The sequence below is a fragment of the Tachypleus tridentatus genome, chromosome 13, assembly GCF_004210375.1.
Source record: "Tachypleus tridentatus isolate NWPU-2018 chromosome 13, ASM421037v1, whole genome shotgun sequence".
Taxonomy (NCBI): domain Eukaryota; kingdom Metazoa; phylum Arthropoda; class Merostomata; order Xiphosura; family Limulidae; genus Tachypleus; species Tachypleus tridentatus.
In genome coordinates, this window is record NC_134837.1 from 224,805,428 (window position 1) to 224,832,083 (window position 26,656).

The window sequence follows — 26,656 nt, forward strand, 5'->3', positions numbered from 1 at the left end:
ATCTATATCTATTTCGATTACTTAACCACTTGTCCTCTCCACAGTAGCAGAGTGACATGTTTGCTATCTACAAATCTACCTTAACCTCAGGTGGTTTTCGTGAACTATCTGCGCGTTCATCATAACTTGATCATTCTACCCCTAGCATCACACCATCTGGCAGTTATATTGTTAACAAATTTATTAGCTTTCTTTCATCCCAGTTTTCCAAGTTGTGTAGAATTATAACTTGAAAATTAATTGTGACATTTATTAAGAATTATTTGATTGTAATTAAGCACAAAACAACACAGTAGGTTATCTTTCTCTTCCCACCACCTGTATCGACCCCATGTTTCTGGCATTGTAAGTCTGAAAAAAAAATATCACTGTGCCACTAGCGGGACTTAATGAATGAATATTTGACTTTGTACACAAAGAGGCTTAGAAACGTGTTTCTAAAATGCCGATTGTATTTCACTAAAAATTATGTAAATTACAGTTCCAGTGTTAACAATATATATGTCTGAAATTATAGGTGTATATATTTAAAACTAAATGAAGATTCACTACTATTTGAAGTATCGACTTGGTCCATAACGAGTGAATTAATTTTATGTTGAAACACAAATACATTTCACCTTAACGAGAATATTAACTTGCTCTTGCGTTTACATGCAAGTTTTTCCCGGACGACAAAATCTAACGTCCTCGTAGAAATTGTAACGTCCAAAGTTACTTCATTGAAGTTTGTAATATATAAAATCTATAAACATTAAATTCTGTAGTTTTCCGGTTAATAAGCGTTTATCAAACTATAGCTTCCAAAGCTTGTATTATACTGATTACGGTGACCAAACAACGTTCTGTTTCTGCCTCTTGATGTTTGTGATGCCTTTCTTTTAAATATTCATGATGGGAGATTCTCAAAAGTTCCACAATGTTTGAAGATGCCCTAGCGTCTCCGTAAAACATATACTCTTGTTTCTCGCTTTTGAGAACCTTCTACAAATTTGGAAAATACAGGAAACTTGTGAATACACATCCAACAAATATATACGTCACATTAATCAAACTGAAACATATGTGGATATTAATATAAATGTATAGCAGTAAATCCGTTACATCTCCCTTCTTACATAAATACAATTTGACGTTTGTTAATTTTTTTTAACTAAGATACTATATACATATAGGAGTAACGGCAATTGTATGGTTAGTTTTCCAACCAATTGACAGGTATATCAAATTTTGGAAAACTAGAAAACATCTTGTCTAATTTTTGAACAAAAAAAATGTCTCATAATTTTGTGGTATGTCGTGTTGGCATCAAGGTAACCTCCCATGGGCAACTTTCAATATTTCAGGGTGATACGCTTTTACAACAATAATTTGATAAACTACAGCCCAATCCTCTGAAGATGGTACATTTGTTCTCCATTTTCTAATGAGAACACCATTTTTGAAAAGCAATAATTTGGAATTTTCTACAGTTTATCTTTTAAGAGTGCAAATTTAAACAGTGAAGAGATCTGAAGGTAGTTTGCTTCTGGCAAACGGAACTTCGCCTGGTGAACCAGATCCCTCACGTCCATCATTATCACTCACAAACAAATTGCTAGTAGGACAATTTTTCATAAGATCCCTGTCGGATTAAAAAAAATGTCTGAGACAAATCTATAATATCGTCCTCTGAACAAGTGTCTATCATTTGTTTTTGGCCTAATTTCTTCTCCTGAACTCGAGTCGCAGCACACGAAGTTTGCTTTGCTTTGAATTTCGCGCAAAGCTACTCGAAGGCTATCTGCGCTAGCCGTCCATAATTCAACAGTGTAAGGCTAGAGAAAAGGCAGCTAATTTTTTCCACCCGCCGCCAACTCTTGAGCTACCCTTTTAACAACGAATAGGGGGATTGACCGTTACATTATAACGCCCTCACAGCTGAAAGGGCAAGCATGTTTGCATTGATGGGGATTCGAACCCACTATCCTCAAATTACGAGTCGAATGCTTTAATCGCCTGGCTATTCCCAGGCCCCAGAGGGTGGTATACAATGTGTTGCATATTACGATTTATCTCAAATGAATTTCCAGTTTATTATAATAAATACTACAACTTAAAACACCTGAAAATAAGTTAAATTGTAATTCGGATTTAGAGTTTAATAAAATATCAATACGTTTTAAAGTTATTAAATTTGCCAACAAAATTAATACACAGTTTTCACATATACCAGTAAATCCGTTCTAATTTTTTTAATTATATGAATGAACAAATGAATTACCCATGTTAATAACTAGATACTAGAAATAAAACGTCAGAAAACGCAAAATGCACGTTATGCATATTATTATAAAAGTAAAAACTTGCCATACACAACAGTACATTTAATGAGAGCAAAACTGGTATTTGTAACGCAAGAAACATAATCGGCTATGGAATAACAATGTAAATGTCTCGTTCACGTAACAGTTTATTTATAAAAACGAAACATTAGATAAGGATTAAACAGTTATCCTGTTATCTTAAAAAATAATTGCACGGTATACCATGAATCAAATACGCAAGTGAAAAATATAGAACTAATGAATTAGTCATATAAATGTTTTGTAAATAATGCGTCGAATTATGTTACAGCATTTGCCTCATTCGAATAATGAATTTACCAATAAATTAAGATAGAATGTATGAAACAAAGTGTTTTAAGGCTATATGTATTCATTACTACAACGCAGACAAAAAATGTATCTCGTTTACAATGTTTGTTGTAAATATTAGAAGTGAAAGTTTTTTTTTTGTTTTTTTTATAGAGATATTATATACAATTGTAGCTTTTTCTCCCCACTTCTGGTTGAATTATTATTTAGAAAACATGATGCCAATTTCTCAGAATATCTACAGCCTAATAATACATGATTACTCAAATAAAGTTTGTTTGTTTTGGAATTTCGCACAAAGCTACTCGAGGGCTATCTGTGCTAGCCGTCCCTAATTTAGCAGTGTAAGACTAGAGGGAAGGCAGCTAGTCATAACCACCCACCGCCAACTCTTGGGCTACTCTTTTACCAACGAATAGTGGGATTGACCGTCACATTATACACCCCCACGGCTGGGAGGGCGAGCATGTTTAGTGCGACGAGGGCGCGAACCCGCGACCCTCGGATTACAAGTCGCACGCCTTACGCGCTTGGCCATGCCAGGCCTACTCAAATAAAATACATCACTCTAAACGAAACAATGTATACTGCCCAAAAGTAATAAGTTCTAATGGGATGTTTCTCCTTTCAGAAATTTAGGATAATAGTTCTTTCGAACATATCGGTACAATTTGCCAGTTACTTAAAATTGTGTAGTACAATGTCACCAGGCAAAAATAGCATAAATTAAACTCAACTGCAAGTGAAAAGTTATATATATATATATATATATTGCTATATCTTAATTATTGCCTGTGTTATGTTAATATTGTATTGATACAACACCTGATAGTTTTCAAGCATTATCAAATTAAGAACGGCAGAATTTACGGGAACAGATTTGTCGTCTTTACACTTATTTAAATATCACAATTCACGACGAAAAGAAACTGAATGATCAATACACATTAATGTCTAGTGTACTCTATTCGTTAATAAATTTTTTTATTACATCCAAATGTTGAAAATATTTTTTTCTCAAGAAAAAGTTTTGATCCTAGAATCTCATTTCCAAATGTCAAGTATATTAACTACTAGTTTCGTTCACTCTAGACTAAATTAGAACTTTTACACAAAAGGTATGATATACTTGATTAATTTTGTTGATCAAATAATCACAGCGAAAATCAGTTGCAAGAAGTGTTTTATCCAACCTGTATAAAGCAATTTCATTTAGACATTAAGTACAACATTACTACATATCTTTCTTAATAACAAAACACCTCCATTTTGTAAAGTAATAAGTATCTTTACACATATTAACATAAATCTGTTCATCAGATCTTGAAATTATTATTATTACTTAGTCACTTTTGAGATATTTTCATTTAATAACAATATGAAAAACGTGATGGATGAACCAGTATTCACCATCACACATTTCATAATTGAAAATATCTTTAATTTTCAGTAGCATAGCTACATAAATACTTTTCTTTTATAATTAGGCACAAAGCAACACCAGGTACCAACTAGTATTAATCACCATTATTAAAATCCTAATTCTAGAGTTTTAAGTCCACAGACACATCACTGCGCTACCAGAGGGCTACACATATACAAAAGCCCTTCAAGGTTGAAATGTGTATAGTTTTATCACTGTTTTTAATTGTGTGCAGAATGACCAAAATCAATTTAACATAAACTGAATAATTTTAAAACAATAACATTGTTACTGTTACAGTAAAAAAATATCAAAACACAACAGTCTCATCACTTATGTTTCTATAACAGTAGTCTATTTTACTTTTCAGGAAGTAGCAATTACAATGTTATAAGTTTTAATCAAACTGCATAACAAACCTTCCAAATGTAAAATTAATTATGGGTAGATTGAACAAAGATAATTTTATATTCTTCTTAATATTGAAAAAAATGTTCAACACAGAATAAAATTGACTGTTAATGTACTACATTCATTCCCTGCATCATTGGATAGTATTCTTCATCCACAGGTAACTATGCAAATTATAAATAAAAAACACTAATTGTTAATCACTTAACATTTTAGCAATTCAAAGGATTAAATAGAGCATTTTTATTTCCTTTAACTATGAAGCTTTTACCTCCCACAGCTTTTGTAAAATTAAAAGAGCTTTAATATAAATAAAAGTCACAGATGCTTTAAAAGTAATGTAATGATAAGAAAATATAGCGCATTTTAATTTCTGAATTCAGTTGTTACATTGTTGCTTGATTCATGGAATTCATCACTAGAAACAACCATAAATTTACTATATAAGGTTATAGCTTTTAGGTTGAGGTTTCAACTTGTACTTTCTATGTCAGCAGTTTATATTACTGGCTACATGATCTACATAAAAAATATTCACATTACAATTAGCTCTGAAAGTTTTAGTTTGACATAATTATAAATAAGACAGTAACTACGTAAATATTCTTCCTTACCTGTAGGATTTCTACATAAAGTTAAATGTTTCTAAGTGAAGAAGAAACCAGATTACGTATTTCTAACCACGACTGTTACAAGTGTAAAATATTACAAGCAATTCAATAGTAAGATTTGTAACTTATGTTTATTATTATTTTGGGAACTGCATATCTAGTGAGACTTAAAGTACCAGAAAGTTTTGCTTGGAATTAGAACTAGTAGTTCTATTTGCATTATAGGGGTGAGGAGACTGAGGTTTCTATTTTTTACCTAAGTATTTAAAAAAAACTAAACTTCTTTTGTGAATACATTACTTGTTGAGAATTAGGAATTTTAAGGTTCCCTCATAAAATAACTGAAGATATTTTTTTTTTAGTGAAACCCTCTGGTGGTGATATAAAAGAAGTTAAAATAATTATTTAACAATTTTCATCTAATTTCCCAATTTTTGTCTTAAGTCAGATTTATTTAATGATAAAAACTTAATGTGAGGACACAATTAGGTTGCAATTGTACACTATTCTGGTTATTAATAACAGTCCTGCATTTATGTTTGTCTGCAGTTTTTTGTCAGAACAAAATTAAAAGTTTCCTTCTGAAGTAAAAGGTTGACAATTTTAATTGATGTTTCATTCACTACCCACTAATAAGTCACACTTTCTCCTGCTATTTAGCCTTACCTTACAGAATTTTTTTCAGTAATACTCAGATAATTAGTTATAGATTCATTTTTCTGGAAGTTCTTTCAGTTGAGAAGCTAATTTCTTATACTTTAGCCAAGACTTCAAGTTATTTGTTTTCACTTACCTGTAATACAACTGTATTTGAAATATGGATCAAATACTTTAATACTTCTGAAAATAGTTAGGTTGGGTTAACTACCCAACTTGTACCTGAGGATGACAAAAGTTACTTGTTGAAACATTGTATATATATAGTAAATTTTCTCTCACTGGACATTCAAGCAATGTCTAAACCGTATTTTCTGTAATGTAGATTCCTTTTCATCAACTAGTAATATATACCACAAGTATGTCTTCCTTGATTAACTACATAATCCAAGTTATATTTTCACAAACTATATAAATGCAAGAGCATGTCCTAATTTTCTCCATTGAGGTATTATTAATACCTAAAAAATCAATGTGTTCAAAGGTCTACCAGAAAAAAAGGTATGAGGATTTTACTACTTTAGAACAACTTAACATCTATGAACACATTTACACTTGAAAAAAGAATTAGAAAAGAGCTAACTGACATATTTAAGATTGTGTTGGAAGTTAGAAGTGTTGATGCATCATATTTTTTATATTTAATAATAAGAACATTACAACCATTTAAATAAACTAGAGTTTATTCCCTGTATGGATTTGATGAGATTTTTTTCAGATATAACTTCTAATAAAGTGTTTTCCTCAAACTGTATAACTGCAAGTTATCTTCCCAGGATGTGTTCTTACACGTTATTCTAATTCACCCTTTGTTTTAAATTGTTTTAAACACAGTACAACTCTAAGGTTTCTCACAAGTGTGTTCTTTGATGATTTTTTAGGGAACATTTTGTTTTAAATTGTTTTTCACAAATTGTACAGCTGTAAGGTTTCTCTCCAGTATGTATTTCTTGATGATTTCTTAATCCACTATTTGTTCTAAATTGTTTTTCACAAACTTTACAACTGTAAGGTTTCTCTCCAGTATGTATTCTTTGATGATTTGTTAACACACTAGTTGTACCAAATTGTTTTCCACACACTGTACAAATGTAAGGCTTCTCCCCAGTATGTGTTCTTTCATGTCTTTTTAATTCATTTTTAGATCCAAGTTGTCTTCCACATATTGTACAACTATGAGGTTTTTCACAAGTGTGTGTTCTTTCATGACTTTTTAAAGCGATTTTTGTTCTGAATTGTTTTTCACATAGAGTACAACTGAAAGGTTTCTCCCCAGTGTGTATTCTTTGATGTATTGTTAATTTACTTTTTGCTCTAAATTGTTTTCCACACACAGTACAACTGTAAGGTTTTACCCCAGTATGTAGTAGTTGATGACACTTTAATTGATAATTTGTTGTAAATTGTTTTTCACACACTGTACAACTGTAAGGTTTTATCCCAGTGTGCAGTGGTTGATGATATTTTAATTGATAATTTGTTGTAAATTGTTTCTCACAAACTGTACAACTGTAAGGTTTCTCCCCAGTGTGTATTCTTTGATGTATTGTTAATGTACTATTTGCTGTAAATCTTTTTCCACACACTGTACAACTGCAAGGTTTCTCACACGTGTGTATTCTCTGGTGATTTTTTAAAACATTTTTTGTTCTAAATTGCTTTTCACACACTGTACAACTGTAAGGCTTCTCCCCAGTGTGTATTCTTTGATGTGATTTTAAGTTTCTGTTTGATACTAATGATTTTCCACAAATTCCACAACTGTAAAACTTCTTCCTGGTGTGATTTCTCTTATGTTGTTCTAATGGACTATTTCTCTCAAAGTTTTGAACATCAAGTACACAATGATATGGTTTCTCTCCAGGTTGTATCCTCTGTTCTTGTGTTAGTTTATCCAATGTTCTAAATTCTTTAATGTTATTTCCATTTAAAGTTGTTTCTCCACCTGTTTCATTGTTTGGTTTGGAGGATTTTATAACTTCTGTATAGTAATCTTGTTTTATACCATGATAACCAGGACACTGACTCACACAGTGGATGTTCACACTGGTATTTGTATCTGAAATAAATATATAAATGATGTCATATCATAGATAATAATATATTTGATGAACTTCTCAGTATATTTAATATTTTCATATGATCAATATCCCTATTAAAGTAGTAAAGCTATAACTTATCTTTACAGACTTTTCTACCTGAACCATATAAAAAAGTTAACATTCCACTTTACAAAGGATTTTAGTGGATAAATTGAAATCAGCTGTAAAAATAAGATACCAGAATGTTACAACAACCAATGTAGTTTCAGCATTAAGTTTTAAATATATTTCCTGTTTGAAAAATCTGATTTTAATCAAATCTTCAAATGATTAATTTGCAAAGTTTAGAAAGAGATATTTATTTTCAACTCCAAATCATATTTTCCAACTCAGGTCATAATAAAAATGTTCATTGAGAAGGTCCATTGCACCACTGTTTGTTATGGAAACTAAAATAATGTATCCTCATTTTTGGTTTTATATGGTCTAACATAAGCTGGATGTCACTGAATCTGATGTTGTGCTAAGACAAATTAATGATACACTGTTAGTATATCATATGCAATAATCCAATTTGATGTAAATCCAATTTAATTACACAGTTTCTCTAAGGAAGTATGAAGTGTCTCTTATTTTGGATCAGCTACACAATAAGGTCTCCAGTGTTTGTGTGCCTTGCGTGTATTACAAATAGCTGAGCTCTGAGTAAGGACTTTGTTTGTCCTTAGCATTCTTAACCCTAATATTAAGATTGTAAAAGTTCACTGAAACATGTGCATATACAGTAAATTACTGCTGTCCTTGATCCATGCTCTTTCAAACATAAAAAATAATGGGTTGTGTGTCCATACATTCTTTGGGCAAAGTCTATTCAGGAAAATTCAAGTTTTTGTCTTCCTTGGATTGTGAAAAAGCCATTTAAGTTTAGACGCTAGTCAAACGACAAGTTTTAATGGGTAAATTAAGTCGTTTTGTCTGAGTTCCAAGATAAAAAATTATGACTTGATCCTAATTCAGTTGTCTTACATCTACAAAACTCTCTTTTATTTTATATTTAGGTTCATACTATATATTATTTGTTGAAATAGCACTCTTCATTTTATTATGTTTAGGTATTATAACTCTAATCAGAAGTCACTTGGTTGCTGTATTCACTGTGTAAAGTAACAGATTGGAAATTTGCAATGATTTTATGCCCAAGATTCTACAGGACTGGTAGTGTTCAATAAACAATATCTATAGAAATAAAAAATACATTCTCTGTATGTGTTGAAACATTAATCTACTGATACGGACTCAAACCATTAATTTAGAAGTTTATTTCTAAAGAACCAGGAAGATAAACACTAGTCAGTTAAAGTTTCTTTATAGAAACAATTACTGTTTTCTCTGTTCATTTTCAGGTAAAATTAATTTATCATTTAATTATTTTTAATGTTTTATCATTTCATCACTTCATAAGCTATCACACAAAAATTTATATATATAAATAAAAAAACAAATATAGATCTACACACTTCACATTTATCCTCTTTGATAAAATAAAAAGAGTATAATCAGTTCTTTAAAACCAATGTCAATGATCTTGAATTATAAAAGATATTTGTACTTACCAAATGTACTCTCTGACACTGATTCAATTACTTCTTGAAATTCAGTTTTAATTTTCACATTCACACTATTACAGTTTGAACTATCCAGATCATCATCATTACTGTCACTGAACTTTGAAATAATACCATCTTCTAATAGATCACCAGGGTGCTCTGTTTTATCCTGGACAAATACAGTCTAATATCAAACAGCTAGTATCATCATTACACATACTCTCCACAGTTAACTAGTTCGAAATATAATATAATCAACCTAATGAATGGAACTTAATTATGCATATAAAAATAATTAAAATCATTTAAAGAGTTACCTTTTTTTAAAATGTTATGAGTTTAGATAATTAGAAATATTTGTATCTGATATTTTACTGTAAAATACCTTGCTGAAATATGTATGTTTATGTGTATATGTTAAAACACATAATTGTACATGAACCACACTCATCATGCATAATCATATGGAAGTGGGTCATCACAAAGAGATAATGTAATGGATTACCATGATTAAAGACATCAAAGTATGAACCAGGTTTAAGTGAATAATTGCAATACATTCCTTCTGCTTTCTTTTTTCTTGTATAAAAGGTGGAAATGATCAAGTCAGCTGTACAGAGATGGTGTCAGTTTATCAGAGAATCCCCATCTCAACAGTGAGCACCAAGCAACAGCAGATCAGCTTAAGATTTGTGTACTCCCCTGTTTGATGCTGATTGTGAATAAATAATTCTTTTGCAGTAAGGGTGGCCATTTATTGAGATTTGATGACAACAAATACAATGAATTTTAATATTTGGTTCTACTACATGTTAGTTGGGTAAGTAGTTTGAGGTCTTTATCAGTTTTCTCCCTTCCTTTTGATGTATTTGGTCACTGTTTTCAGGATCTGTATATAAAGATCAGCACACAATGTTTCCCTGAAATGTATCAAGTACATGAAGAATGTACAAGATCAGTAATGAAGCTGAAAATTAAACTCGGCATGATAAGGTCAATACACTAGAGCCTTGGGTAAACTAGAGGGACATTAACACTATAGTACATGATACTATCATCTAGTGACACATGTTACTACAGTTGAATGTATTAGATGTATTGGGTTGAGGAATAATTCGTGAGCGTTTTTTCAAGTTAAAAAATATATTCATAAATGAAACGATTTCGCAAAATATTTCATGTCATTTGGTAGATATTTTTTGCTCTAATAGATGGTGTGTTTGATTTTCATATGTCTTTAATTTTTGCTTTCATTTTCAGCTCATTAAATGGAATGTCAAGTGGACAAAATCGAGCATTTTCGACACCATCTGCTTTTTGTATTTAATTTCTTGCAATTTCGTTTAAAACAATGCATACTATATACCTAGGTATTACATGAAATAAAGTATCATAATAAATGTTTTGGGTGTAATGTGTTCATGCATTGAAGTATTGTATAGTCTTGCACGTAATGCTTGAATGAAATTATTTAAAAACGCTCACGAATTATTCCTCAACCTAATAGTTTACAGACCATTCTGTGAGATCTTCTCTAGTCAGTATTAAAAGGAGACAAAAGAGACTGTAACAATGTCTGGTTTGATGAGAAGCCACATTAAAAACCATTTCTTTGGACTTCATCAAATATCCAAATTGACTGAGCTGATGAATCAAACCTGTTAAAGTGGATAAGTCTCTAAACAAGGGGGTATGCCATTGACAAGACAGGTAAGAATGTAGTCCATGAGAGGAAGTAGCTTGAGCACGATAGCAACAGACAACCTTGACTGTACATAAAGCAGAATCAGAAATAGAAGAATCACATAATGAAGGAAGAAATAGGATAAAAACAACAGATTATAGACAAACAATATCTTCAGAAAATGGAAGGGGTTAAGGATGAAATTAAATCAACTTTACAGGATAAAGAACTGCAAAGACATTATTTGAATAATGATGATGATGATCAGAGACAAAATAAAGAAAATAACAGAAATAAATGGAATGTCTGATGAGGTGTGTCTGGTATTGAATGTTTTAATTTGTTATTCATTTTGATAAGAAACACATAGAAGACATGGGATGACTACAAAAAATGAAGTTATAATTGAATGGACAGAACAAAACTGCAACAAGGACAAAGTAGTAAATAAACAAATCCAACTGATCAAAGCAACTATATACCCAAATAAAAACTATAAAAAACAAGCCTGAAAATAGGTAGTAGTAGGGAAAAATAAAACTATTATCAAACACTAATATTTACAGGGAATACTACCCTTAGAGGTTGTATCACCCTCCTATTCAAGGAGGGATATAAAATTAAGATGATTACCTCATAAGCCAGCTAAATAGTTGTAGGCCTCTAAACATGGAAGTATGTTTAAGGGTTTTGCAAGGTACATGAAATTCCACAGCAGTAGTATGAAAGGTTGTAACTCACAGTGGTGTAAAGGTAAGTAACACCTCTTAAATTACATACATTTGATAAATTACTTAATATTTTTCAGAAATAAAATGAAATTTTAAAATAACAAACATATTTTCTAACAGAAAGTACATATACAACTGAACTGATAAAGTACACAAAAAGCTGTCTGTACACACTTCACAGCAGTGGAATGTACTGCAGCAGCATAAGTCAGGGTGGAGAAGGGGACAACAACTTTTTAACCTCTGCATAAGAAATGTTAAAGATATTTAAACACTGTACCTCTTTCTCCTATCTGTTATATATACAGAAAAATGAAAGTAAAAGTGATGAGAACCATTACAATTGATTCAGTGATGGTCCAGTTGACACTCGTAGATAGAAAATAGATGAATTAGTAAACAGCCACATGGATGCAATCCACTACAATTCTGACTGAATATACCTACTGCCATTGCCTGAGGGTGAGGTACTGAAGACCACAATAACAATAGTTGTTTGTCACTCATTGGAACACTCATATCAATCATTGGTGTCCTGAACTGAAAGAAAATCCAACAGAAGCATCCTCTCTGCCAGAAGTATCTAGATGGTATTGATTCCCCCACTACCATTTCTCTGCTTATTGTTTAGTAACCTTTGAACTGTGTCTAAACTAAAATTCCAACCACAAAATTTATACATCAGCAGGTAAACACGGAGTTCACATAACATTATCAAATTAAATAAAGCACACTCTAATCATGAGTGCAATTTATCAAAATTTTTAATATCATTATTAATATTCATTTTACTTAATCTAAACTCATCTATAAATACATTTCTATTTTTAGAACAACAACATTATAATGAGTAGCATGTTAAAGTTCATACTTCTTGGAAAGGAAGTAAATAAACTAGAGAGGTGGAGACATCTAGAGAAAAAAATGTAACAACTCTCATTCCAGGCAGAATTTCAAGATTTTTCTTAGACTGCCTTATTCTAAAAAAAGCTAAAAAGTTGTACAATTCAGGTTTGAATTATTAGCAAAGTTTTTACACTATATTTATTTGTACACTTTGATAAGCAAAATGGTTTAATTAACTCTTCTATTACAGCTTGGAAGAATTAACCCATCTCATAACCACAAAAGTATCCAAGAGTGTAATTATACTATGATTTTTGAAAATGTATGCACACCTTCACAAAATTTTGCAAGTTTCTAGTAAACATTATGAAGTTTTCATACATAAACAACCAGGTTTGTAAATTAACTATAATAATTTTCTAAATATTTTTTTATAAACCTTTTTTTTCAGAATGGTTGGTTGTTTGGCATTTTATGGCACAAAGCAACTAGGATATTTGCAAACTGTAAAATTATTAAAATTCATAAAAAAAAATCATGTTAAAAAATTCCAATTTTTGAATTAAAAAGTTAATGTTAAAATGGCATTGGCCCTTTCAAAATTAAAAGTGGACAGTGTCACTATTGCCAACAACACTATACAATGACAGATGTATACCTGTGGACAAAACTTGTATAAAATGGTGCTGTAATTCAGAGTTGTAAAGATGGCACAACAGTAAAATGTGGACTATTGTGACTTGAGTGTCACACAGACAACACACTGGTGCATCGCTCCCAGATAAAAGAAAATGATGAGTTAAAAAACTGTGACCAATATGTAGTTTAATTACGGCAAGTTACTCCTTCTGATCCTGACAGAAACAAGACAGCCAAAGTCCAATAGAGGGTATTATATGGAAAAACTTGTTATCATGCTGCTCACTCTAAGTCGACTGCCAACTGGTTCAAGCTAAGCCTTAAATACAGAGCCATGGTCTATGTGTGGGGCAGGTATGGCAGTAAAAGTGTCAGAGCAGACACACTTTGCTGCAGTGTCAGCGAGCTCATTGGTATTTCCAGGAACATGGCCTGGTTTCCAGAAGAACTGTACAGAAGTAGATGTTAAAGAAAAATGAGTCAGTTAGTTTTGAACATCAGGAAGAACAGGATGAAAACTAATGTGAAATGATTCCAGGGCCAGTAGAGAGCTAAAAGAGTCAGAATAAATTGTACAAATCAAGTTCTGCTTAGCTTCTGTGATCCAGGACAAGAGAAGTGGTGTACAATTCAGCAGTGAACCCAAAAACTGCTGAAAAGATTCTGTGTACAACTACCAAACCACAGAAGAGCCCACAGAGTCACCTGATTTCGAACAATCTGCATAAATGGGAATTGAAGGATGGTTTGAAAGATATTTGGGGAATAGAAGATGGTATTTCCAATCGGGAGTATCTGCCTTTCTAAGATGACTCAGAGAAAGGCCAAATTTGGGGATAGTAATAAGCCATGGCAGGATTGGCTGATCAATGGATACAGCAATGTCATTCAAGAACAGACCCAGATCATCCAACTGTACCTGGATATGAAAGCCAAAAGAAACAATGGCAGGCCATCTGTTCTAAACACGTATGGCCCACTTTGAAAGGAAAACACAACCCCAAGTGGGATGGTGTAGTGAGGATTAAAATTTTGAATACAGTAAAGACAGTTACAAACAGCACAGATGTAGAGGAGGTTCATGAAACTATATAAACTCTGGACTGGGGAAGTGTAGAAAGACCCCATGAAGAGCCAAAGCCCCTGATGATGAACAAGATCCAGCCTCTTCAAGACCAATATCCTGGCAGAGTCATAGACCAGAAATCCATGGTCCAGTTTTGATCATATAAGGGCATGATAGATTTTTAGCATGGAACATCAATCCCTTGATGTGTGGTATAAAGGTCAGCTTTCGGTTAAATATAAGCCCCAAGAATCTTGCCTCAGGGACCACGCAAAACAAAACTTTACCAACACAGAGATCAGGATCAGGGTGAATACCTCATTGGTGGGAAACGTGCACGCAACTAGTTTTAGAGATAGAAAAGGTAAAAACCATTTGCTGTGGTCCACTTCAGTAACTGACTAAGGGCAGCCTGTATCTGCTGCTCAATAAACATCATGTTCAACAACTGACATGAGATGTGAAAATCATCAACAGAGAGTCTATTTGCAACAAATGGTAGTAGAAAGTTATCCAGTGATGGTACTAATTTTTATACTGAAGAGTGTGACACACAATGGACAATCTTGAGTCACTCCAAGTTCCTGTAAGAAAGAACGGGAAAGTATCAACTCTACACAAACATGGAATCGCTGGCCCATTAAAAAATTGTTAATAAATATAGGCAAATAGCCACGCAATCCATATGAGTGGTGGTCTTGCAAAATGCCATTCCTCCATGTAGTATTGTAAGCCTTCTCAAGGTTAAATCATACTGACACAAGATGTCGCTTGAGAAAGGTTTCTCTGACTAACGTTTCAAGTCAAACCAGGTGGTCCATGGTGGAGCACTTGTCTCATCCTACACTGGGTGAGTGAGTGGAGGTTGTTTAATTCAAGGAACCAAACAAAAAAGGCATTAACCATCTTCTCTAAGGTCTTACAGAGACAGCTCATCAAAGCAGTTGGACAGTAATTTGAAGAAATCTTGGGATCCTTCCCAGACTCAGAAAAAGGTAGGACAAAAGCCTGGCACCAAGCATCAGGAAAATCATTCTCTTACCACATCCAGTTAAAAACAACTAGAAGAATAACAAGAGAAGCAGGACAGAGATGGCACAACAGGTCCAACCAATGTACTGCCAGACTAATGAAGAGCAAACTTGAGTTCTACCAGTGTATAGTGGTAATTATAAACACAGAAATGATCAGTCTGAAAGAGGCAATCTCTCTGCCTGTGTCTTGATGGCTAAGAAGGAAGGAAATAAAGCAAAAGTGCTAGATACCCAGAAAATGCTTTTGCAGAGAGTATTGACAAACCTCTGGGCATCAGCAACTTCCTGGCTATTGAAAAGTAAGATTGAAAGAAGGATAGAAGTACATTTCCCACTGACCTTCTGAATCTTGTTCCATAAGACCTTGGGACTCCTTCTAGCTTTGACATTTTACCTGCCATGTGCACAGGCCTGCTGAAAAGCGATGTGGTTTGAAAGTGTGACATAAATATGAAAGGTATCCCAGGTCTGTTTTTAAGCCTTCCTTGCCATGTGGCAGGCAGGATTTCACCATGACGAAGATACCATGGAAAATATTTCCTGTAAAGAAAGACCCACAGGATGATAGGAGTCAATCAGCACCTTGATGTCATCTAAATTAGAAAGGAAACTTCAACAGTTCCATTGTATCAATATGGCCATTTTTACTTGCATGAAGAAGAATTAAGTGGAGAATCTATTTTTGACCACAACTTTTCTCTTTGTTCTCTTTAATAGAAAAATCTGAGAGAGTTCAGAATATATAGCCATACTTTGAAATAGATAACCTACCTTGATGGTAGGTCATTCAAAAACATCATGTGGTGGTTTCCTTGATGTGTGCTCACTCAAGTTGCAAGGACCACAATGCCAATGAGTGTGAAATGGTCCTTCATTTTATGAACTGTTGTGGCTCTCACCCATATTATTATGTGTGATGTAAATTTCAAAATTAGGACATTGGTCAGCATCATAATTCCATTTTTATAAGTAGAAATATGCTTCACTGCAGAAATTCCTTGGGTGGAGAAACCAGCAAGAACCTCTCACTCAGGGGTGTTCTTCAAATCCCTATCAACAATAACTCCTTCTGATCAATTCAAAGTGGTATGGGGAGAAACCTCAACAGCTATTGAAAGCAAGAGGAATTCACTGCATTTTGGATTAGATGTTTCCACCAAGATGTTCCCCAAATGTACCTTTTTGACTGACTTTGGAGTTCCAGAAAGCCACTTAGTTTCTTCTGAATAAAAATGGGACATCTGCCCTAAAGATATGTCAGATGAAGAATGTAATATCAGAAAATGAGATACAGGGGTTGAAGAAGTTGAAGATTGCTGTTCAGAATCTTCAAGATGTCATAATTTACCTATGGTCTCTTTCTTCACTATTATATTTTTATTTCAGGGATCCATACAAAACAATCAATATCTTGGTGCTCACTGACCCCACCACCATGAAGCCCTACAAGAGGATGCACTGCAATGCCAAATACAGACACTGCAACAATGCTAGGGTTTCATGAGCACTATACCAAAACACCAGCATCAGACAATGTCCACAACACCCGTTGAGAATGTCCAACATTGGTACTTGGTTGACCCTAGCCCAAGTGGACCAGTTGATTGACTCTTGAGGGCTATCCCAAAGCTGCCTGTCTACAGGAATTCAAGGCTAAAGTGGTGTGTGATGGTTGAACCCCCTCAACCACCAGTACCCTATCCTTCCCCTTCACAGGTTGCTATGCATGGCAAATATGTAGATAGATGTTCAGATCCCAGAGGAGGTATACTAAAAGAACAGAACCTTTACTGGGAAGTCCCCTCACCACGTACAGGAATATACACTGAGGGGCCTTTCCTTTCAGAATGTTGACTGTCCAACATGCAAAGCAATTTTGATTTTAAGATTAAAAATATTTAAATGCATTACAATATTTTCAAATTACACATGCAAAAAAAATCTTATCTTAATTATCAATTTTTTTTATTGATAAAACTTCACATTTTATTTCATAGTCACTTCTGTATGGACTCATTCATTTTCACCAACTTTGTAATCTCAGTAAAATCAAATTAGGAAAAGATATGTTGTTTTTTTTGTCATTCTAGAATGACTATAAATAACACAAAAACACATTTTTAGTGTGAATACCTTAAATCTCATAACATTAAATATTTATTATTTTAATTATACCAACCTTCAAGTTCTGCCTGGCCAACAGTACAAAAGTTATACTAATGAGGTGTATGTGTAGTTGTGTCACTGTATCAAATAATTTTCACCTGACCTTTAACATCTACTAATTTATCTGTCTTGGCTGAGTTTTAATGGACAAGTATTATGCAAAATTCAGTTACATTTCAGTTATTCTACATTACATATATATTCACATTATTTCTACTGATAAATAATTACTTAAATTTATTTTTCTTAAAACATAGAAAAATAAATAAAGCAAACAATTATTTTTCTAGTTATGACCTTTGTATCCTTGCTGCTTGTCCGAGGATTCTAAGCCTTGTAAAATTTCCCAGGTGAATAACGTGAAAACTAATTATGCTTTACATACATATAACATATATTGTACACATGTGCATATTTGACACACTAAATATGGTGAGAGCTTAGCATTTAGTTCAATACAATGTTGAATCCAAGTCAACAAATCTCATGACATGGCCTGTTGCGACATGGATAAATGTTGAATGTAACTACCAAAGCTGTGATGTCATGCAAAGAAAAAAGATGACCGTAGAGAAACTTTTAATTAAGCCCAACTAGAACTAGAACCATTTAGAAACAAACCTACAACAAGTTGATACACAGATGTATTAATCAAACTGTGTAATCTTTTTTTAAAAGAAAATCCATAAACACAAATGGAAGTGACAAGAGCCATCCATGTGTCTCAGACAATAATTCATAATATCATTCAAAAAGATCTCTACTGAAACAGCAACACAGCTCACATGTACCCAAGCAGTTTCCCCGACATCCATTTTACTGTCACATAACTCATGTAGCAGCAGAATAAAGTGGATATTTATACTATTCCTTTCCAAGATGTATTAGTTATCAGATGTAGCACCTACAGACTGCTGAAAGTATTGGTAAATATTACTCTGATATATGTTTAATATAACTTACTAAACTACTGTAAATATTACAGATCATTAAACACAAAATAAGAGAACTTTCAGAATCAGATGATAAAGTTGATACGACTAATTAGTAGAATATATATATAAAAAGAACTGGTATGGGTAGAGAAAGCTCTATGTAGAGGAGCAAACAACATTTCGACATTCTTCAGAACACCTTTATACCTATATTTATAAATATAATTAAACATCTTAGCGTGCCCTCTACATTCCTACACCCAATTACACAACCACCTTCAAACATATGGTCAGCTATCAGTCACTTACCTCTTTCATTTTTTGTGAACCTGACGATGACCGAAGAATGTCAAAACATTGTTCGCTCCTCTACATAGTGCTTTCTCCACTCATACCAGCTGTTTTTACATTTATATTATTCTCTACGAATGTGTTTTCTCTTCTTCATGGATAATTAGTAGAATGTTTACAATACATTCGATGTAAACATCAAAAATGAAACAATATTGGACTAGCAAACATCACTGTTGCAAGAAGAGGTGTAATGAGTTTATTAATGGCAATGCAGCAAACTTGCAATGAATTTCTTCAGCTTATGACTACAAACATTTTATTACCAGTTAACTTCAAGAAAAGGTCAGAAAGACACAATTACACCAACATATTCAATAACGGAATGATAAAAGTTTCAATCTACAAATTACCTCAGTTTTCACTATTGATCCATCAAAGTTATCTTCTTTCTCCTCTTTTATCATATCAACCTTCAATACAGTTTGTAGAGATTTTTCTTCCACATAATTAGCTTTTCCTGCAGCAAGAGATATAAACAATGTAAATTTCTCTATAACAAGACACAATGTAATTTACGCACCACTTATCATAATCAAAATCAATACAGTGTATTAAGTTGAAAAAGCCTCTTCTATAGTTCCTTCCTTAATATACTGGTGCATAAAAAAATTAACTTTAAGCATAGGGCAGATTCTGAAAATATACACTGCTGGCCAAAATCTTAAGGCCAATGAACATAAAGAAAAACTATGCATTTTGCATTGTTAGACTCAACCAATTATTTGAGTAGAGCTTCAAAAGATGAAAATAAGAAAAGGGGGAAAAAAAACAAACTTTTTTAGCATTTCATTGGGTAAATGTGAACACTATGAAATTAGCCTAAATACTAGCTGGTCAAAAGTTTAAGACCATACTGAAACGAAGTGTTAATCGGTAAACACGTAATGAAATTTAGTCATTTGTGTTCAAGCATTAGCGTTGTCAACATCTCCCACTGACATCTCCTGTGTTACATTGGGTAAAAACATGGCAAAGGCTAAAAAGTTGACAGAGTTTGAACGTGGCAGAATAGTCAAGCTGCAAAAGCAAGGTCTCTCTCAATGTGCCATTGCTGGTGAGATTTGGTGTAGTAAAACTGCTGTTGCAAATTTCTTAAAAGACCCTTGAGAAATATGAGAAAATTTCACTGGCATTAAGCAGGAAGATTTGACTGGTTGTTCGGCAATACACCAGCCAATCGTTGAACCAGATTAAGGTCCTTACGGATGCAGAATGCAGCTCAAGAACAATAAGATGGCATCTACAAGAGAAAGGCTTTAAAAACCATAAACGTCTTCACTTCAAAGAACATGCCTCCTTCCACACCATAAATCAGTTCGGTTAAACATTGCTGAGAAGCACCAAACATGGGACGTAGAAAAGTGGATGAAGGTTTTGTTCTCTGATGAGAAACAATTTAACCTGGATGGTCCAGATGGCTTCCAACTTGACTGACATGATAAGTATTTCCCCACTGGAGTCATTTTCTACACTACACAGTAAAGGAGGTTCCATCATAATCTGGGGTGCTTTCTCCTTCCATGGAACAATAGAGCTTCAGGTTATACAGGGGTGTCAAACAGCAGCTGGTACATTAGCATACTGGAGAGAGCATCCTTATTGACTGAAGGTTCTTGCTTGTGTGGAAATGACTGGATCTTTCAGCAGGACAATGCTGCAATCCACAATGCCCACAGGACAAAGGACTGTTTCATGGCAAATAACATGATTCTTTTGGACCATCCAGCATGTTCATGCAAACTGAACCCCAATAAAAATGTTTGGGGGTGGATGGCAAGGGAAGTCTATAGAAATGGACGTCAATTCCAAATAGTGCATGATATTCGTGATGCCACCTTCACCACTTGGAATAACATTCCAGCCAGCCAAATGCTTATATCAACCATGCCAAAGTGAATGTTTGAAGTTATTCTCAATGACAGCCACACAACTCACTACTAAGACCTCTTGTTGGGCATTTCCTAACCTGTTTATGACTTCTTTTCGGTATGGTTTTAAACTTTTGACCAGCTAGTATATAGGCTAATTTCATAGTGTTCACATTTTCCCTAGTAAATGCTAAAAAGTGTTTTTATTTTTATTTTCCCTTTTCTTATTTTCATCTTTCAAAGCTCTACTGATATAAGTGGTTGAGTCTAACAATGAAAAATGCACATTTTTTCTTTATGTTCATTGGCCTTAATATTTTGGCGAGTAGTGTATATGCACATTGTTAGTTGTACAGTCCACAATGGTAGCTAAACATTCCAGAGTCAAAGAGTGAAATATCTATATCTAGTATCAGAAAGATTCCAATAAAGAACAATAGTTATTAAGTTAAGAATACTTCTGCAGTAGAAATGCATACCAACCATAACCTACAAGTCTAATAAATTAATGCATGTAATCAATTCAAGAGTAACATATGAAGAAGCAAACAGAACAAACAAGCAAGAGAATGTCAAAATTATGCCCTATGATGACCTTTCATGGCAGCAGTCACCATTGATCCAAACAAGTCTGGGATCACAAATTCTCCACAGTTTCCATAACTTTTTACATGTTTTGTAAGAGTGATGACTCCTTGAAATGCAAATTGTTTTTTATTTCAAAATTAAAAATCAGTTTCTTTACCTTAAAATTGTGAAAGTTCACTTGTCTAATCTCTAAATCCTTGTAAGTAAATAGAATTTCTTGAAAAACTTCATTTCATCCTTTATTTTCTCAACCCATTAGGTCACATGACCAACTTTACAACCATCATAAAAATACAAAACTAAACTAAATTATCTTTTCCATAATAATTCCAAATTGTAGCAAGATACAAAAGTAATGTATCCTACACAGCATAGAGTTTGCAACAATATGCACAAGTTTACACTTTTTTTACTCTTTGAATGGTATATAACTAATAATCCTGCCACACAAGATGAAAATTATATGGAAAAATTGAAGTTCACATTACTGTATTGCCTAAAGTGAAACAGGAGTTGCTTGTAAGAATATCTCCTGAAGAATGTTATATTCCTATTATCATCATTTTGCATTATTTTACCTGATCTAACTTAACAAGCTCCTAATTTTTAAATTTAATACTTTTACTACAACAAATAAAGAATAGAGACGAAAAATAGAAAATATAGTACTGACACAGTTCCTTTAGTTATTTTGCTCTTCACTGACAGCAAAACTTAAGACTCCTTTCTATACAAATAGTACTAGAACACTAAATTTTAATTTAATTAAATAATACACCTAATTAAGCAAATTAATAATGCATCAAGCAGGTAACATCCTATAATAATCATATTTTTCTAGCTTTCTAACTATGAGATAAAGAATTATGAAAATAATATGTAATTTGATAGATTGAAAATTCCTATGTACTGTATTCAATATATGTTATAAATTCTGTAGTGCAAAATATTACAGAAAACTACTGAAAATCTGTGAATGAGGTAACATGGGAAATGTGTCCCATTTTCTAATTTATTATTCTATTGAGACCAAAATCCGTGCAATCTGTGCTTGCCTGAGAAATATCTCTATAACAATGAATAATTTACAGTACATTTTGTACTTCTCGCAGGGGTGATCACTAAATTAATGAAAAGGAAAAAAAACCCTAATAGAGATTAAGGATGATTTAAACATTCTCTTATATAAATTAGACCTTATATTAAAATTTGATTCATTAACTACAATTTGATATCAAATTTACTGAAAAATAGTTATTTAATTAAATTCTGGGTATAGCTAGAATGATGTTGCATACACAATTTGACTTGCCATGTCAGGAAAGTTTACATAAAATTGATTTCTTGTAAGCAAAAAAGAATATAGTGGGCTGCACATATTGGCAACATATTTCAAGTGCAAAAAAAATGAAACAACTGCATAAATGAAGATTTTGAAGTTTACATAAAATCATAACAACAAGACATAATTACTTGTTAATTTATGTAAGTTAGGAGAACTTTAAATAAAATTCTAATGCTTCTTATTTTTTACTGGTTACTACTTCACACATCTAAAGGTTTTCACAGTCAGATAGTGAATTAGGTCTCACTTGAAGAAGGATAAGATTCTAAGACACCTAATATGTCACTTGGAAACTTGTTAATATGATCATTGCATCAAGAAGATTCAGTATTTTAAGTAATGATATTAAATGAGTAACAAAAAGATAATTGTAATTCAGGGGGTAATTCTATACCTTAAAGTTAGAATCAAAGAGAAAAATAACATGGAAAATGAAAGTGTCAAACCAAACATTACTTATTTACATTCCTGAAATTGAACATAAAATCATCCATTAAAAAATTATCAATGAATAAAGAAACAGTCAGGTACAACACCAAATTTAAACAGGTAAATTAATGCTATTTATGTTAGGAAGAACATGAAAGATGTCCTATATATATACACACACACACACACTTACTATCAGCTACTGTGAAACTATCATCTTGTGTTTTCTCCAACTTGATATCCAAATCTTCCTGTTTCTCATCATAAAATGGTTCAACCTTCATATTCAGTACTTCCATGATCATGAAGTACCTTTACCTTTATACTGTTATCAAAACTTGCAGTTGCACTATAGAGAAATAAATAAAAAAGTAAATGTTGCTTCCTTCAAAAACATTACAAAGTTTAATATTTATGAACCCCAAATTTCAAATTTTTGCTAATTCTGATAACGAATTTCAAGCATAATTTTTCTCACATCTCAATACAGAAATGGTGACAACATAATCAGAGTTCTATTACCAGATGAAATATAGAACATAAGATATAACTAAATGTTGAGAACTAACATTAATCAAACGAAGTAAATCAGAGTCAATTTCAGCAACCATATATACACTTAGATGACTGATGTCCTCTACAACATTAGGTGTGTAATTTATTCTGGTACAATTATGATATTACAAGAAGCAAAGAAAAAAAAGTAACTTGAATAATAAACCGTTTTCTTTTTGTTGTTGTTGTTGTTTTTTCATACAGGCAAGAACAACGTTATATGTTTGTTTAACATTTTTAGTTAGCAAATATCCGTTCCAAGCTGTGTATCCCACCCACACAACAACATACAGCTTTCGATGTATATGTATTACAGCGCACAAATTTTCCAAGTTGTATATACTAAAGTACTATATTTAATGCATCACTATGACAATTTTTTCTTGAAATATTTTCTACAAAGTTAAAATGTTGATCATTTGGTTAGAGTGGTTTAAAAGTATGTTTAGGAATTACACATACAATCCAAATCTCATCTCCTTGGAAGTAAAGTGTATACTTACTACATAAAAGCAATTATCCAAATCATATGTTCATAAGAACTAGTTGAGTAGTTGTAAATCATCTATTTGTGAGATAATAATTAATACATTTGTTACAAAACAATGCAAATAGTTCAAACACAAAATTTTCCAAATACACTCAATTTAATTTAACATACTAGCACCCTCTGGTTTTGGAAGAAAGTAACCTAATATAAATATAACGACACTCTTGATGTTTTATTACTGTTAAGTTTTAATTCGTCAGTTCTCAGTGCTTCCACGTGTTTCTTCAGTATAGTAAGAAACGCTTTCAGTCTAATCATTCTACTTTCGTATGCAATTTTATCGCATCGTTTTACATCTTTATATTACATTTGGCAGAAAACATTAATGATAGATCTTGCTTCAGTTGAAATTTTATTTTAGGTTCAATTTACATATTATTTCTTTAATTTGCAGCACAAATAGTTGTACGAATTTATAATTTCAGAAGGCATCTAGCATAATAATGGTTTTTACTTGTAAGTTATTCGAAACTTTTATGGCACAAGTTGTTTAATTATTGAAGGAAAATAAAATGAAATACATTAACTGTGCATTTATATAATAGTTTCATTTGTAACGTGTTAGATAACGGTTAGGTTACATAGTTAAATGTAGACATGAAAAGTACGGAAATGCTGCACTTTGTTCACATGTAGTACACCTTAATAATACCCCAACACAATCTACATATTCTAAAATAATATATTAAAATAAGTAACATGTTTATACAAATGTTCACGATACTGTTCATTATCACACTTGGTTTAAGTAGTTTTATCCTTTTTCGTTAAAGTCCACACAAGATAGTTATGTTATTTTACAACACAATTTGGGAAGATGAATTATTCTTCCTCCTCTGTCATCACAGCATAGTTTGTGATATTTTCACTACAAAATCACCATTATAGATAACTATTGGTTACTATAGTTCTACCCAGTGCCTTTAAATAATTGTCTCTTTATGTCAAAGTCCATAGAGGCTGGTTCAATTACTTTGGAACCCAGTGAATAAAACTAATTTATCTTTTTATACTCTATTATTATAATGCAATCTGTGATAATTTATCTTCAAAACAGCCACTGTATACTTAGTATGGCTAAACGCATAATCACTCAACCTATCTGTCTTTGAAACTAAATTTTCAACGCGTTTGTATTCTCTGATACGTGTATGTTATGGTATAGACACATTACAATAGATGTTGTGAAGTAATGATGCTCAATTCATATATCTCGAGAAGGTTCAAATAACACGACGCAATAATATAAAAATCATTTATTGTTTATTTCTGTGTTTGCGTTTTCTTTTAGCAAAACCACGTCGGGTTATCTATGGAGCCCACCGATGGGAATCGAACCCCTGATCATAACATTGTAAACCCGAAAACTTACCGCTGTACTAGCGCGAGGCTCACAGATAGTAAACTACATGATATATGATTTGTAAACAGTTATGCATATAAACTTGAAACAAAATAACTTTACCAGACAATTACTAAATTTATCACTTTTGCCACATAAACTATCAAAATCATAACTATCTAGTTAAATTTAACTGGAAATAGTCTTGTATATCAAACACACAGTGTTATCGCTTTATTTTTCATTGTAATATACCATTTGGTAGAAAACTTTTAATGTTATATCCTGGTGTTGTCGTTATTTGAGTCTTAGATTTAATTTGTGGTTTCTGTTTAATTTGCATCATAATCAACTCTTTCACACCTGTAAAGTGTTTGCAACTTAATTAGGTATTTATTAAAATAATGATTCACTTGTAAAGTTGTTGTTTTGAATTAAGCATAAAGCTACACAATGGGCTATCTGTGCTCTGCCCATCACGGGTATCGAAACCCGGTTTTTAGCGTTGTAAGTCCGTAGACATACCGTTACTTTTAAAATGCTCGAAACTTTTATGGCATGCAAATTAATTACTGAATGAAAAGACAATCGGATATAAACTGTCTCATTAAAATGATAAATTTCCCATTGAATGATCTAATAACTCCTTTAGATACATAATTAAATATAGAATTTAAAAGTACAATGTGATAAAAGTAAACACAATTTCATAACTATATTTACTTGGTTTACTAAACGATTTGCCACCTTCCGAGTATGACAGTGAAATGTCTGCTATTAACTTTATCTCCTGGTGGTTTTCGTGAACTATCTGCACGCTCACCATATATAACTTCATCGTCTTATCTATACTATAATTCCTGCCATGGCCAGGTGGTTAAGGTACTCCACTAGTAATCCGAGGTTCTTGGGTTCAAACCCCCATCACATTAAACATGCTTGCCCTTTCAGCCGTGGGGCGTTATAACGTAATGGTAAGTCCCACTATTCGTTGGTAAAATAGTAGCCTACGAGTCGGCGGTGGATGGTGATGATCAGCGCCTTTCGTCTAGTTTTACACTGGTAAATTAGGGACGGCTAGCGCAAATAGCCGCCGTGTAACTTTGCGCGAAATTCAAAATAAACCAAATCTATAGT

The 26,656-nt window shown here is 32.6% G+C and overlaps 1 protein-coding gene across 2 annotated transcripts; it reads right to left on the reverse strand.

Annotated features, from left to right (window-relative positions):
- Positions 1–6,403: 6,403 nt before the first annotated feature.
- Positions 6,404–24,296, reverse strand: LOC143237786 (uncharacterized). Of its 2 annotated transcripts, none has more exons than XM_076477370.1 (5): positions 24,131–24,296; positions 23,266–23,421; positions 19,193–19,299; positions 9,394–9,556; positions 6,404–7,797 (listed from the first exon to the last, which is right to left on the reverse strand). In XM_076477370.1, the coding sequence occupies exons 2-5, from the start codon at positions 23,375–23,377 to the stop codon at positions 6,590–6,592; spliced, it is 1,590 nt and encodes a 529-aa protein (XP_076333485.1). In that variant the 5' UTR covers positions 23,378–23,421; positions 24,131–24,296; the 3' UTR covers positions 6,404–6,589. The 2 variants fall into 2 exon arrangements, with proteins under 2 accessions (XP_076333485.1, XP_076333484.1); XM_076477369.1 differs by having other exon boundaries at positions 9,394–9,571; positions 24,131–24,271.
- Between the last annotated feature and the right edge of the window lie 2,360 nt (positions 24,297–26,656).